Here is a 15,695-nt window from a genome sequence, read left to right as displayed (position 1 = left end):
CCTGAAGAGATCGATTTGGTATGTAGATTTATGGTAGGTATCTCCAATAGTTTTTTCTTACTTTTTTTGAAAATTTGATTTTTATGGGGACTTTCCCGTAAAAACCCATAAATTAACAGAACAGACCAATTTCCTCAAACATGGCCCAAACGATTTTTGATAAAATTTAGTATGTTTTAGCCCATGACATTCTAAAAAAAATGGTACTCCCATTGCTTTAAAAATTAGGGTTCCAAATTTATTGTAACTCATGTTATTTCAACACAAAAACTCCCCTAGAATAACAAAAAATAAGATTTTAGAAAAAAGCTGGTCTTGATTAAAACGAGTATGTCAATTGTATAAATTTGTTAATTTGGACAGGTGAAAAATAGATGTAACAGAGAAACCCCTTATTGTATTAAGTATATAGATGGAGTACAGTTCTGCTGGTAATAATAGGATTGTAATTGTAATGGTATGGTAAAAAATAGTAGACTTTTAAAAATGTCATCAATATCTATTTATCAATCAACAATAACAGTTTCACTCAATTATGTTGGTCATAAACACTTTAATAAAAATAAATCACATTGTATATATAACATAATAACTTTACATCTAAAAATATGTCAATTTGTACATCAAATGATCCACTGTAAAATTATTAAAACTTTCAGTCTACATGATCACAACAAAATTATGGGATTCGTTAGTCAAAATACAGTACTTAGAGTTATTTAAAACAATATCAAATATTGCCTATAGGTATTTAAAAATATTGTATATCTGTGTAGTACATTATAAAACTCATTTTAAGTGTACTTGATAATTGACAAGTGGGCTGTGTACTTAGCAGTGGGGAATTGAAAGCTGTGTAATAGTGCTATTTGATAAAATACTTAAAACTCTAAGGTGAAATTCCATGCAAAACTGGACTAGCTTTGACGTTCACTCATCTAACATTAAGCTACTGAAGATCACAATACTGTAGTAACAGCTAAATCTATAATCTAAATTATTTATTAAGGCTTAAAGCATCTAAAAGTAACATCAAGCTGCCACGGATCGTATTTTATATAATGATCAATACTCGACAAAATAATACTAAAAAATAGGCCTATTATGTACGTTTATAAAAAGTACTGATAAATGGATATTAAACCTATATTAAGAACATGTAGTTTATGAAAGTTGATTTTGATGAGTTCTGAGTAATCATGAATGAGGATATATACTATAAATTAAAATTAGAAAAATATTTCTACTTATTATGTATTGGTGTTGTATTAGAGGAATAACATAATTAATTAACTACAGTACTAAATTAGCATTTGATAAGCATAGTAACAGACACTAAGTTACAATTAGTTGTCATTAAAATCAAAAGGTTATAAAAATTCATGCATATTTTTATTGCTTAGGAAGACAACTTTAAAGCAGTGTATTTGCAGGACTTAAGTCCCAAAACAGGATTTTTTTAGGCCTTGCATGAGAATAAAATGTGATGCAGAATAAAACAAGATTCATTTTTGAGCGCTGATACTCCATTTTGTTTTTATAAATTAAGATGGTATAACGGAGTATGTTTTATCTATGGTATAACCAAGTCAAGAAGGATGTGATCCAATGCAAAGGAGAAATTTGGATGGCGAAAGATAAAGAAGAGTGGAGGCGGCTAATCTACGAGGCAAAAGATCTACAGAGATTAGCGACGTTCTATCAGTAAGTAAGTATATTGATTTTCAGATACCAGTTTATTGGTTCAATTATTTTAATAGGCCTATATGCATTCATTATAGCAAGGCTAAAAAGAACTATTTTAAAATAATAAAATAATACATCAATAAGATTACTCAGGATTGAACCGGTTTTTTTACTAAATTCATGTATGATAAAACAGGATTTAACATTATTTTAAAGCAGGATAAAACAAGATTTTCTCGGCCTGGTAAGCAGGATGGTAGTCTGGAAACAATGTTTTGAAGTGTCAAGTGTTCAAATAAAAATCAAGGTATGATAGTCAGAATATGTCAACTAGTAATTGACTGATATGTCTACGAACTGAACACATCGTTTACTGCAATAATCTTTTTTAAAATCCAGTGTCAAACACTAAGTACATAATAGAAAATATGAAAGGATTGTAGACTTTTTGAAGATGAGATTCCTAACTTTGAGAATATAATACTTAAGCATTTGTCATTGCTAATAAGGTACTACAGTTGCTTACTAAACTTTGGCACAGGAATAGGTAAGCACCTTACTATATAATAATCTTAATTCAAGTTAGAAGACTCGGCTGTTTCGCAGGCACTTGAGACTTAATCATTTCTTCTGCTTCTTTCCCTCTAGATTTTTCAAAGCTATTTTGCCTCAGGTGTTTTTCGCTGAAGAGAGAATTGTCAGCTTTTTCCTCAAACACGGATCGACTTGTACAGCTGATATCTGAAGGTTCGACGATTTGTAGTTCTATTTTCTTGTTTGGAAGAGGACAACCCTCAAAAAGTGATCCTGTGCTTGAAGACTGACTGGGTATACTGCTACAACTTTCATTTCTCACTTTAAGCGGTCGGATCTGTCTCAATTTGGTAGTTCCGCCGAAACAAATGTTGACCGTGTCAGAATTCAACGGAAGCAAATCGGACACGGCAGAAACCGATTCTGACTTCCCCAATTCGTACGAGCTTTGACTACTTTTCAATATCTTTCGCTTCCCATCGGTTGAAGGCATCGAATTTGTTTTCACGAACGAATCCGAATCAACCAATCCTAAGGCTTTCCTATCATTGTCTGTCAAAACTCTACCCAACCTCGGTTTTTCTGTTTCGATTTCTCCTATAATTTCTTTACTTTCACTATACAACAGCTGTTTTACACTGCTTGAATCCGAACGTGACTGTTTCATCCCATTAAGGGGGGACGTTTTATCAGATATTCCTAGTTTCTGTTGGTTAATCTGGTTGAACGAATGTGCGAAAAAGGATGTCTTGGGCTCCAAGTTGGGGGAACTGAGAGTTGATTTCAATGGTCGCGGACTCTTTTTTGTATCTTTTTGCGGACTGATTCTGTTGTCGTCTATAGTTTTAAGTGGCATATTCCGATTGAGGATCCCAGGACGGAGAACGTTGTTTGGTAAACTCTTCCGCTCAGAAACATGTATCTGGGCAATAATACGAAGGATCTCTCCAGGTATTTCTAGATCTGTATTGTTGTAGGCGAGAGTGGTTATAAAATCCCCCAGTGTGGAAACTGTCACTTCCAAGCTTCTAACTTGGGACTCTAATCTATTTATCTGCATCATGTGTGATGATCTACTCGTCTCCAGTCTGTTAATATTGCTTGTAGAGATCTGTAACATAGAAAATTAGTGTAAAAGGATGTAACATAGAGCACAAGGACGTAGGTTTTTGGATTGTTGTAAGAGTAGCAGGCTTATCTGAATGGGAAAGAGTTCTAACAGAAACAAGAAATACAAGACATTAAAATATTTCACTGTCACTGACAACATTTTAAACTAAGAAAAGTGTGAGTTTAAGAGTGCATCACTCACTAAACCTAATGATATTTAAATTGGATTTACATCTAACCTGTTTAAGGGAATACTTCAGTGGAAATCCGATCAGGAAAATCAAATTTCACTTAGTCAGCAGGTTTGCTGAGGCGGGAATGTTAAACAAAATAGTTACAGTTGGTTTTAATGCCTTTTCTGTGGTTAACTAGCAGTGTTTTATTATTAGATTGATGCATCACAATTAATTTTACAAAAATGACATTTTTCACCTAACAGTTTTTGATACTTTTGTTTTTTTTACCCATTATTATTTTTTTTACAGTGCAAATTGGTTTTGTTTGACATTATTGCTACCTGCAAGAATGTAATCCCTACTATAAAGTCACTATGTTATTGATTACCTCAAGCTGCTCTGACAAACATCTGTTCTGTATGTGGAGTTGTTTGTTGGCTTCCTCCAGCTCCTTGATTCTCTTCACCTCCGGTCGTGGAGTATTAACTTCCTCTTGGAGCACATGATACTCCACTTCATACTCCAACAGTTTCTTGGATATGTCGGAGTAGAAAACCTGTCGAAAACACAAGGTGTGATTAAGGACTTGAATTCAAACAACGCTGATACTATTTTATTATTATTTATTACTTTGTGTATATTTACGCCTTTGTTACCTAAATATATATTTTTACAGTCCAAACACAGAGCTTGATGTATTGTTACTTTTCAACATCAACTTATAGTTAGACAGCGTCATTAATTGATAGCCAAAGATAAACGGCATTTTAATCTGGAAACAATCTTGATCACTAATGGAGTAAATACTTTTGTTACTAGGATTATTATTCACTAGATCAGATTTTTTGGCTGCTTAATTTTGTGTAGTCTTGAATCCCTTGAACTTACCTTGATTTTGTCAAGTGATTCTCAAACTGAAGAGCGGATGACAATAGTTTCAATGACTATGTCGTTTTGACTTAATGCTCATAGGTTAAATGTTTTTTATATTAGGGATGACCTCAACACGGGATAAGCTTGTCATTCTTGACAAGTATCTGGCAAAGGCGACATAGTCACCAAAACTATCGTCACCCCCCTTTAGAGGAGGTTAAGGACTTAATAGACAAAATCAAGGTAAAATGGTATCTTATTTGGTTAATTAATCAGAATCATAATTTAGACTTCAATATTCAAGTACAATGAGGTCCAGTTTAAAGCCATCAAAAAGCAATTGACTTTTCTCACAATTAAACTAGTAGGTCTATCTGATTTCTTACACTATAACCATTCAGCTATGCACAATAATCAATTGCAAAAGTAAAATGACAAGCTATATGAAACAGTCACACCAGAAATAATCACCTCTTTAAGTACTTTATCCATGATGGGCTTGTCTATTTTAGGAAAGTTGGTTTTAAAGTAGTTCATGATCTGTTCAAAGTTGTCACAGTTGAGAAGACCCTCTTTGTGGTGACTGAGCAGAGCCATGGCAACACGGAACAACACTTCCTTGCCTTCCAGGAACAACAAGTCTGCAACAGAGATGGGAAACACTGTTACTTTGCAATAATAGTCAGAAACGATCATTAGCTTTTTCGGTGACACTTGAAATAACACTATTACTTCCTTGTCCAGCCTTCAGCTGGTCGTAACGCAGAGTTCTTTTCATCTGCAATTATTGAGCGGAGCGAGTGAAGGAAACACTGTTACTTTGCAATAATAGTCAGAAACGATCATTAGCTTTTTCGGTGACACTTGAAATAACACTATTACTTCCTTGTCCAGCCTTCAGCTGGTCGTAACGCAGAGTTCTTTTCATCTGCAATTATTGAGCGGAGCGAGTGAAGCGAGCGAAGCTCTTATACTACACTCCTGCTTTTGTTTTACAAATACTCCTCCTGAACGGCTGAAGCGATCTGCACGAAATTTAACACAGTCATAGTACCCAACCATGGGAAGGTATAAATCTGAAATGGTACAAATCGGACCATAGGACTTTTCCCTACATGAATGCAAACTTTTAGAAATTTAACATGGGCCTTATGGGTTAATTGGTCGCCATGGCATTATTTGCGAGTTAACACTAAAAAGTAAACAAGAGCCTCGACATATGTTAGTCAACAAATCTAACACATTATAAATACAGTACAAAAGAAAAAATCTGATGAATACTAAATAGCATATTAGTCTATTGCATGTAATACGAATTGATTAACAATCAGTTCTATATTGAGTGATTAAAATCATGCCGTTTATATTTAATTGTATAATCGTTCTGTTCTTTTTCAACAATGAATAGTTAACTAATTAGGCCTAAGCCTATGTTGCGTCACAGAAAACATACTCGGTTATAGTAGTATGTTTTCTGTGGTTGCGTGGAGAGTATAGATAGGATATACAGGATATAAATAGGAATGCAGTCTACAAATAGGAATTCCTAAGGTGAACCAAATATAAGACTCATAGTTTCGCTGCAATTAGATAATTTGATGACATGAACCCGACCATAGATAAAACATACGTTAGTCTATGACCCGACGTATCATTGACTTTGAATACTGCACATAGACATCCCATATAAAGTGAAGCAGAAGTAGGCCTAAGCCTACCATTGACTTCGGATACTGCAATTAGGCGTTTTTTTATGTGAACAAAATAAATGGACCATTGATTTAGGATACTGCAGGTAGACTATTTATTTACATGTACCATTGAGTTTGGATACTACAAGTAAACAATCCGTCTACGTGAACCAGACGTACCACTGACTTTAGAATCTGTAAATAGGCATTCCATTTATGCGAACCAAATATATAATTGGCATTGGATACTGCAAGTAGACATTTAATTTATGAGAACCAGATGAAACATAGAATATGGTTCATGCAAGTAGACAATTCATTCACTTAATCCTGACTTATGATTGACTTTGGATACCTACTGCAAATAGGCATACTATTTAAAATGCGAACCAAATATATCATTGACATTGAATTAATATGCTGGCTCCGCTCAATATTGCAATCAGACAACTGCATTGTACACCTAGTTATGGTGAGTGATTCATTAGATGATTTTGGGAAGCTTGCTAATAATAAGACCTGATCAGCTGGATTTAACTCGCTCATTCAAACAGTTAAAACGTTACAAAAATAATAGGTGATCTCAGTAACCTATTGTCAATGTAATAGGTGACACTTCAGTAACAGAATAATTTTCATTCGTATTAGTTAAATAACTCCCACCTCTAGTCTATAATAGCATGAGAAGTGGTTAAGCAAAGGACTTTACCTCAAGGCAATTGCCAATAGATATCATGTACTTTTTTCCTTCATTTTCATCAATTATCTGTTTTTTTTTTCAGAAAAATTATAATTTGGTCAAAAGGACCAATGCGCCCCCGAAGGATCAATGCATTCCTAAGGCAAGAGCTATTTCCTCCAACTGAATTGTTTATTTCTAACCCTTTCACAGACTTTCCACTCTGAAAATAAATGCCTTGACTCACCGAACACTCTAGTCACAAAACCGAGGGGAAACTGTGACGCGAACATGGTGAGCATCCACGGAGCTGCAAAGAGCGTCGGAGCAACCTCATGTTTGTCCAACTGGGCGTACAAGTCCGGCTGATGATCATGTATCAGTCTGGACAGTTGGTACAACTGGACCTGTAGCGCTATCATGTCTGGCAGATACTGGGCTCTCATACCTCGCCGAAACATCAGGTGTCTCAACATGAAGAATGCTTGGTCTTCAGTCATCTGTGCGATCAAAGATAAATAAAATAATTTGTTATTCACTGAACATTGTAGTTTCATTTCATTTCATTTATTTCCCACGGTTAAACCAATTTTACAAATTTGTCTACATCAAGATGATAATACAATAACAATAACAATAATAAACAATAACAATACATAGTTGTTTGCTAAGCATAAAAAAATAATCACCTACAAAAAGGTGCATATGGTTGGCTACACTTTGTTACTCCAGTCAACTTGAATTAATTGGATCAACCTGGATTATACTGGCTGGATCAACCTCACTCTACTTCCGCCATCATCAATGTCAGTCGTTCACATTCATACATTCTTGTGGAATATTAATTAGTAGATACAACATTTTGTTAGGTTAGGGAAAAATCAGGACATGGCCCCCCTCCCCCCGGATAAACATAGGCTTAAATACGGACATAAGGAACCAAAATCGGGACTGTCCCGGCAGAATCGAGACGGGTGGCAACCCTGCTGCAGGGTGTTATTAAATAAAAAGTTCAGTTAAAATACTCAGGTAAAAATTATAGTACTCACATGTAATAGCAGCACCCCAGCCACGAATGACAGGCCTTGGCAGTACCCTACCTCAGGGTCCAGGAGGGAATAAGCCTTGAGTAAATTATACAAGGCTAACTGGCCTGGTCCTAGGGGTGAAGAGAAATATGTGTGGTTGGGGAAGGTGCGACCTGCAAAAAACAATCAGTCAACTGAATCATCTTAATCTCACAAAAAGGGCAGTTTGGTACATGAAATAATGCCACATTAGTCTACTTTATCTTAAACACATTGTAAATATCCCAAATAAATTGATACAGGTACAAATTGAAATATAAAACAAATTAACAATGACTCATTGATTTTTCTCATACAATAAACACAACTGATTGAACATCGTTTCACAATTAACATAGAATAACAAAAAAAAATAAATAAAGATAAATGTTTTGAATGCATGGGATTTTCACAAACAAATTCCTTGAATGGATTCAGTTAAAAACCTTTTTAATGGTTAAGAAAGCTTAATATAATTTTCTCTCATTTGAAAGTTCCCGGAATATAGTGTAAAAATGTATTTCCTATATAGATTTTCCTTTTAAAATTCCAAATTGTGCTGCTCTACCAATAAGTGTGAATTTGTGTTTATATATATGAACATTGTCACATATTGCAATAATTTTATCATTGATCAAAACGTATTTAATTAAATCATAACATACAGTGAATTTGGTATGCAAAAATCTTGCATTCTTTGCCTAGTCTGTGTATCTTAAATACTCTAGTACTGTACTCAACAATCGATGTCAATGTATAAGCCTTCACAACCATTTGATGAGCCTTCCTCGTCACACGTAAAAAAGGCACTGCTGTTTTGAAAATACCCGTTCTTCATGATGAAACCCGGTAGGCAGTGGCATCTGACGACAAATCAAACAACTATTTTGAACTGCTGTATACAGCACCAGCACATTGTCAATCTTTTACAACTGTTTCTGATCGTTGTGATTTTAAACTATGAAAGGTCAATACTTCAAAGGTCATGATACCTTTTGTGCACCATTTAGTTGTAAATGTAAACCTAAAATTCCACTTTTCCTACCAGGTACTTTTGAGTTCTATGTGGTTATGCATTTACCTAAGTCAATAAGTATCGCATGCTGTTGCGAGGTGAGTTGTTTTAGTAGATCCTCGTAGTGGACGTTGTAATTGGGGAACTTGGAGCAGTCAAACGGAGGCATTTGAGCACAATGTCTCTCTGCTAGATACAGCCAAACTTCACCTCTCTTGCTGCGAGGAACTCCTGTAAAATATAAACATTAAAATACAACAAAAATATAATAAATTAAAGTGTTTAAAAAGTGTATGTTAAAGTCATGACACCAACAATATGTTTGTAGGAAGGTAGGTGACCACATAAAGCATGAAAGTGGCCTTACAAGATTTTTTAGATTTAAAAAAAGATGGGCAACATAAATATTAGAAACTATTGAAACCCAAACTGTTTGCCAACCAGTCTAGCCTGCACAAATAAAACCAAAAAGGATGAGAGCATGTGTATCGCCATTCTAGGCCAATTTATACTATCGAGTTGTGTTTTGTGTTGCCATAAAATACCAACTACATGTTTTACCTTGTCTGATAGCTTGAGTAAGTATACGCTCGTCAGCTTTCCTCGCCTCTTTGTTGATGATCATCTCCCAAACCTCCAGATTCTGTCGACCAAGTGCGCCAATGTCGTCATATTCCAACTTGATACGCTTCATTGTAGCTTCTTCTTGACTAGCTGTAATCATGAAGGAGTTATTGACTTTTGCATACTGAAGTCTTATGGGCCTTGTCTGGCATAGACTATGTTTTTCAGTTTGAAATGTTCTACAAGATATTTATAGTTAGGTTAGGATAGGTCTTAAATTGTAATAACCAACTGTCTGTGTCTAATAGTGTCAAATAAATAGAAAATGTTAAATATTTAAACAATGTTCAATTAAAGTGTATAATGCAGTTGGTCACTGTCTTCGGTGACATTTGAGTTCACACGCGTAAATACACAATGTTTAACTGTTTTGTGTATTTATGAGTATGAACTCATTTGACGATGACAAATGTTCAAAAGAAAATGAAGAAGAAATGATCTGACAATGAGCCAACTTGCCTTGAAACTGTAGAGATCTGTTAAAAAACTATAGGATTGACAATGGTGACAGGTTAGGTATATAACCTGCTTGTTAAGTAACGATTTTCAATTTAAGAAGTAAATAATAAGGATAAAGAAGGTTATCCGAAATAGATTTTCTCCCCATATTTTGGTCAGTGTTTTTACTGTGTGTAGTTAATTATGAATTTTTTGTTTCACCAACTTTCCATCTTACAGGTAATACATGATGATAAATGATCGACTAAATTAAATTGATTATCGAATTAAATTGATGTTACCTTTGAGTCTAGCGTTTTCCTTCTCCATTCGTATAAGCAACACCTGTTGGTTGATAGCTTTCCTCCATAACGCTCTCAAATCAGCTTTATCTCGTTTGCTCAAACTGTCCAACGCACGGTTTTCTGAAAAGAGAAAATAAATTATTTCATAAATATGTAGATTCATTATATAGACATGTCAAGCTACGATACCTGCTTCATTTTACTTATCCCTTGAAAGTTAGAGAAGATCAAAAAAATAAATAAATTACTCTCAAATGGTACAGATTACATACCTAAAGACAAACACTATAGCCAGGATATATTTACAATTTTAGGGATGGAATTGCATTTAATTCAGGATTTTTCTTGAGACGGGATTTGTTCCAATTGTCAGCTATTTTTCTACGTGTAGAGTGACGATGATGACATTTTCTGCAATCGTAGGAGATGTCGCCAGTATTGACAGAAGACGATGTGCATAGGCACAATGATTCCGCAAAACCATGAGACTAAATGATGTCTCTGTGACCGTAGAAGATGTTCACAATGATTTGGCAAACCCATGAGACTAAATGATGCCTCTGTGACCGTAGGAGATGTTCACAATGATTTGGCAAACCCATGATACTAAATGATGTCTCTGTGACTGTAGGAGATGTTCACAATGATTTGGCAAACCCATGAGACTAAATGATGCCTCTGTGACCCTATAAGATGTTTACAATGATTTGGCAAACCCATGAGACTAAATTATGCCTCTGTGACCGTAGGAGATGTTCACAATGATTTGGCAAACCCATGAGACTAAATGATGTCTCTGTGACCATAGAAGATGTTCACAATGATTTGGCAAACCCATGAGACTAAATGATGCCTCTGTGACCGTAGGAGATGTTCACAATGATTTGGCAAACCCATGAGACTAAATTATGCCTCTGTGACCGTAGGAGATGTTCACAATGATTTGGCAAACCCATGAGACTAAATGATGTCTCTGTGACCGTAGGAGATGTTCACAATGATTTGGCAAACCCATGAGACTAAATGATGCCTCTGTGACGGTAGGAGATGTTCACAATGATTTGACAAACCCATGAGACTAAATGATGCCTCTGTGACCGTAGGAGATGTTCACAATGATTTGGCAAACCCATGAGACTAAATGATGCCTCTGTGACCGTAGGAGATGTTCACAATGATTTGGCAAACCCATGTGACTAAATGATGCCTCTGTGACCGTAGGAGATGTTCACAATGATTTGGCAAACCCATGAGACTAAATTATGCCTCTGTGACCGTAGAAGATGTTCACAAAAATTTGGCAGACCCATGAGACTAAATGATGTCTCTGTGACCATAGAAGATGTTCACAATGATTTGGCAAACCCATGAGACTAAATGATGCCTATGTGACCGTAGATGTTCACAATGATTTGGCAAACCCATGAGACTAAATGATGCTTCTGTGACTGTAGGAGATGTTCACTATTTTACTATGATCATAAGACATTCGACTCGTCCCGAAAATCAGGAATAAAATAAAAATACCATCTCGTCCCATACATTCCAAATTCATGTACACCATTACCTTGTAGGTTTTTACTAGGAGTGACGACAGTGTTAAAGATGGCTTGACGCCAGGAGCCTGCCTGTCTTCCTGGAGTTTCAATCTCATCTTTGGGCGAGGTGTTGTGTCCGACCTTTAGGAATCTGCAATACATTCAAATAATAACCATTTACTATGCAAGATGATGATGCGTTAACTCATACAAACTGTTAATTCCTACAGCTTTTAAATAATATAATTGGGCAGACAACACGGTAATTTATGTATGTATAGATTTTAACTAACTCGCCTTTATATTCCATCCACTAATTAACAGCCCGACCCTTTTCATTCAGGTCAGTCAAGTTTTACTGATTTTACACCATTTAAAATGTTTGTTAGGGTTTTTTTTTCAATAATCCCAATTTAGATCACACTGTTCTTCGATAAATTATTCCCCATCAAAATGTCACTCACATGTTCATCATGGGACTGCTCTTGGGTGTGTCGGGTGTGTCACCCGTGTCAGGTAGAGACCCGACGGTGCTGCTACGGGTGCGGGTGGGCGTCTGAGGAACCTCTAGCAAGCCGGATGATGCTGAGTGTGTCATACTACTGCTGTTGTTGCTGTCCTGTAATCATCAAATCAACTCTTTACTGTCATTCAGCATTCTAATAATTCAATAGATATGTTCAATAATCAACAATATACAAATTAATAGGTCACACAGTAACCAAAACAAACAAAAATGTCACGGACAAGTTGACCAAATAATTCATGTTATTAAGCAGGTAGGCTACACTTTTTATATTTGAATGACTAGACATTCAAAATGTTTAGTTTCGTTCAAGGAAAGGCTGTAGGCCAGGATTTTTAATTGTAGAATAAGGAGGATAGCAACTAGCTTTTATCTTTCTACCACTTTATCCACACTTGAAAAAGTCCAGGTGTGTAAAGTGTCACTTCTGTATGTTCTATGGGCTACCTACACTTCTCCAATGTAAGCTAGCTGCTATTCTATTTATTCAAAATCCTAGACTTTCAAAATATTCTTTAAGATTGTAAAATGGATTTTCAAGCAACTAGTATTATATGAATGTGGGAGGGGGGCCAAACTCGACAGGGTGCTGCTACAGGTGGGGGTGGGCGTCTGAGGAACCTCTAGCAAGCCTATAGCCTATAGGTTGCAACGCTATACTTGTCATTTATTGTATCTTAATATTAAAACTTTCCAAAGTTTTAAGGTTTTAGATTCAATTTTGACACATCAATTCCCAGCCTTTATAGTTGTTTTCTGCACTAACCTTACACAGAGCAGCGTTCATCGGCAAACTGAGTTCCTTAACCATAGTGTTCTTGACAGGAAGGTCAGAATGAGCCAAATCATCCTTGGAGCCTTTTCTTTTGAGCAGCTGGTCAAACGAGCTGGTCAATGACCGCTTGGCCTTCATGAAGATGGTGCTGCTGCCCAACATGTGGTTCAGGAATTCATGTCTGCGGACAAATGTCAACAAATGAGTTTGGAAAAAAAATCCTCTAGGCTACACTTTGTTGGTATGATTGTGGGTTTGAAATTGAAAAACAATGTTCTATTAAAAATTATTATTTGGAACGATAGCAGTGAAGAAGTGATCCCGTAGCAAAATCAAAAATATCTTTTGTGGTCATGGCAAAATTGTCAACATCTTTTGCTGTTACTGTGAGATCATGAGCATCTTCCTTAGTCATGGCAAAAGGGTGAACATCATTACATCATCACTATATCTCACAATCGCAGCAAAATTATGAACATCACCCACCATCGTGGCTAATCGTCAATTTTGATCACACATCTAGCCAGACACTGTCTGGAATAATGAAAATAAAAGTTCAACTTGGCTCGACCCAGCCTGTGCTTAGCCCGAAAATTATTTAGGCTCAAACCGACCCGTTGTTCCAACTGTTAGACCCTAAGACCTCTGTAAATGTGATCTCACCTATTCTCTGCTGTGTCGTGTACATGTCTGCTCTGTTTGCTCTCACAGTGAGCTCTCAGCAGCATCATCAACAGCTCGTTCTGCTCCTTCACACTGGTATCACTCAATGCCTCGGCCCCTCTCAGTTTAGTCAACACCACCTCCTGCTCCTCCTCTGGCAGCAGCTCCAGTCTGCGGAAGATGGTCGACTGCACTCGCTTGTCACTCGTCTGGCCTGGAGATGCAGAAATACTGATTAAAATAAAATCTGTAGGCCTAAAATGAGTAAGTACTACATAATTTGCTACTTGATAAAAAACATGATTTTGTGACATAAAATCCTGTTATGCAAAGGGGTCTGTGGGTCACTGATATTTTCGAGTAGGGTCATGTCGTCTATTGGTATAGGGGGGAGGTTGTGCAGTGCCGAGCTTTAATTTTCGCGATCGCTTGAAGGGTCTGCGGAGATGTGCTATCAAAAATTGACGATTGCCCGGATCGCGGGTGATGTTCAAGATTTTGCCATGACCGCGGAGGACGTTCACGATTTGCCGTGCGTAAGGAAGATGTTCATGATATGGGCGAGATAATGTACAATATTAATATTATTTATAAAAATTATTTTATAAAAATTGTAGTACCTATTACAATAAATATTATTAAAAATTACTGCTTTCCAAATTATCCTGATTATGGTCTAGATGTGAGGGCTAAAACATTTAAGGCGATCCGCCACCTTAAATATGATTTTTTTTATTTTTTAAGTGAATTTTGCTAATAACATTTTTGCTTGTTTTATTAGTGTTAGAAATAAGGTTTCCAGGTGGAATTATTTTTTTAACCCTTTTAAGTATCTTATAATTTGAAATGTTAACGTTTTTTTACGTTTTTTACACATATTTTATACTTTAAATAACTTTTTTGCTTTTTAACCATTTGGCTTGATTTTTTTTAATTTTTATTCCTTATAGCTTAAAGAAACTTTTGTCTTATGGAAAATAAGATAAAATTGCTAGGAAAAAAGTTACAAACAATTAAAAACACATAATATTTATAGTTTTTTTTTTTATTTATAATTTTTTTTTCACAGTTAGTTTTAAAGTCAGAGTGTTTTCCATAAGACAAAATATTGGTAATATAACAATGAAATAGTGGTAAAAATTTCATAATTTTATTTAATATACTTTAGAAGTTATTCAAATTTTTGTATCAAGAAACACGGAAAATCCAAATTTTGGGAAACAGAGTTTAAAGTTGAGGCTTACTCAGGGAAGGTCGATACTGAAGCTTGAAGCGTAGCTGAGTCAATATTTTATTTCATTTCTTTTTGTATGAAAAAATAATCAGATTTAGATAAAAATCTACACACATACTCAGAAAAGTGTGTAGAATAAAAAAATAACATATTTGGAAAATTAAAAAAATTTTAAAAATTGGCCATTTAAAGGTGGCGGATCTCCTTAACCCAATCTAAAGTAAAAAAGTATCACCTGCAGACCCCAATGAGTAAACTAGAATATTGACTTGATAAGCCTAGTGAAAGCACTAAAAATAAAAATAAATCAATTATGAAATTATTAGTGAACAGTTTAAAGTACCTAAGCTAGTTGACAGTTTAAACTTACTTTCAATTTCAGCGCAGAGCTTATGGTACCAAACCATGGGACAGTGTTCACAAGACAAAACGGGTTGTTTCTCCTTACGAACAGCTTCACAGGCCGTTATGTGGGCTTGTGAGATGGCTGGAATATGAGCAAACATATATTATTTAGTGACAAATATATTTTTACAATTGTATTTTGTGGCAATATATTAAACAGCCGTTTCTAAAGTGATGGAACAGCTTTTCAGTAGAAGAGTAGCAAGAAAATTTTCTTGAAAATAAAGTTATTTAAATACCTATATAAAATAGGCCTAGATGATTTAAACTTCTTGACAAGCACGTAGTCTCGAGCAAGCACATTGTTTTAAAGATCACTCTCACAATTTCAGAAAACATTTTGTAGTTTTTGTCAT

The 15,695-nt window shown here is 35.4% G+C and overlaps 1 protein-coding gene across 4 annotated transcripts in view; it reads right to left on the bottom strand.

Annotated features, from left to right (window-relative positions):
- Window positions 1-493: 493 nt before the first annotated feature.
- The window catches only part of LOC128985824 (TBC1 domain family member 1), a 58,865-nt gene continuing 43,663 nt past the window's right edge, over window positions 494-15,695 (bottom strand). For all 4 annotated transcript variants that reach the window (XM_054405737.1, XM_054405739.1, XM_054405741.1 and 1 more), the window contains 13 exons: window positions 15,305-15,421; window positions 13,701-13,914; window positions 13,029-13,218; window positions 12,201-12,355; window positions 11,766-11,887; window positions 10,196-10,318; window positions 9,393-9,545; window positions 8,898-9,062; window positions 7,799-7,950; window positions 6,997-7,249; window positions 4,851-5,020; window positions 3,895-4,062; window positions 494-3,331 (listed from right to left, as the gene is read on the bottom strand). In XM_054405737.1, coding sequence (XP_054261712.1) covers window positions 2,264-3,331; window positions 3,895-4,062; window positions 4,851-5,020; window positions 6,997-7,249; window positions 7,799-7,950; window positions 8,898-9,062; window positions 9,393-9,545; window positions 10,196-10,318; window positions 11,766-11,887; window positions 12,201-12,355; window positions 13,029-13,218; window positions 13,701-13,914; window positions 15,305-15,421 — 3,050 coding nt within the window. In that variant the 3' untranslated portion in view covers window positions 494-2,263. The remainder of the gene's footprint in view (window positions 3,332-3,894; window positions 4,063-4,850; window positions 5,021-6,996; window positions 7,250-7,798; window positions 7,951-8,897; window positions 9,063-9,392; window positions 9,546-10,195; window positions 10,319-11,765; window positions 11,888-12,200; window positions 12,356-13,028; window positions 13,219-13,700; window positions 13,915-15,304; window positions 15,422-15,695) is intronic.

This window comes from Macrosteles quadrilineatus, unplaced genomic scaffold (genome assembly GCF_028750875.1).
Source record: "Macrosteles quadrilineatus isolate MER2022 unplaced genomic scaffold, UCM_ALF_1.0 Scaffold_2__2_contigs__length_208266976, whole genome shotgun sequence".
NCBI lineage: Eukaryota > Metazoa > Arthropoda > Insecta > Hemiptera > Cicadellidae > Macrosteles > Macrosteles quadrilineatus.
Note: the sequence above shows the minus strand (reverse complement) of the source record. Positions and strands in the feature narration are given on the sequence as shown.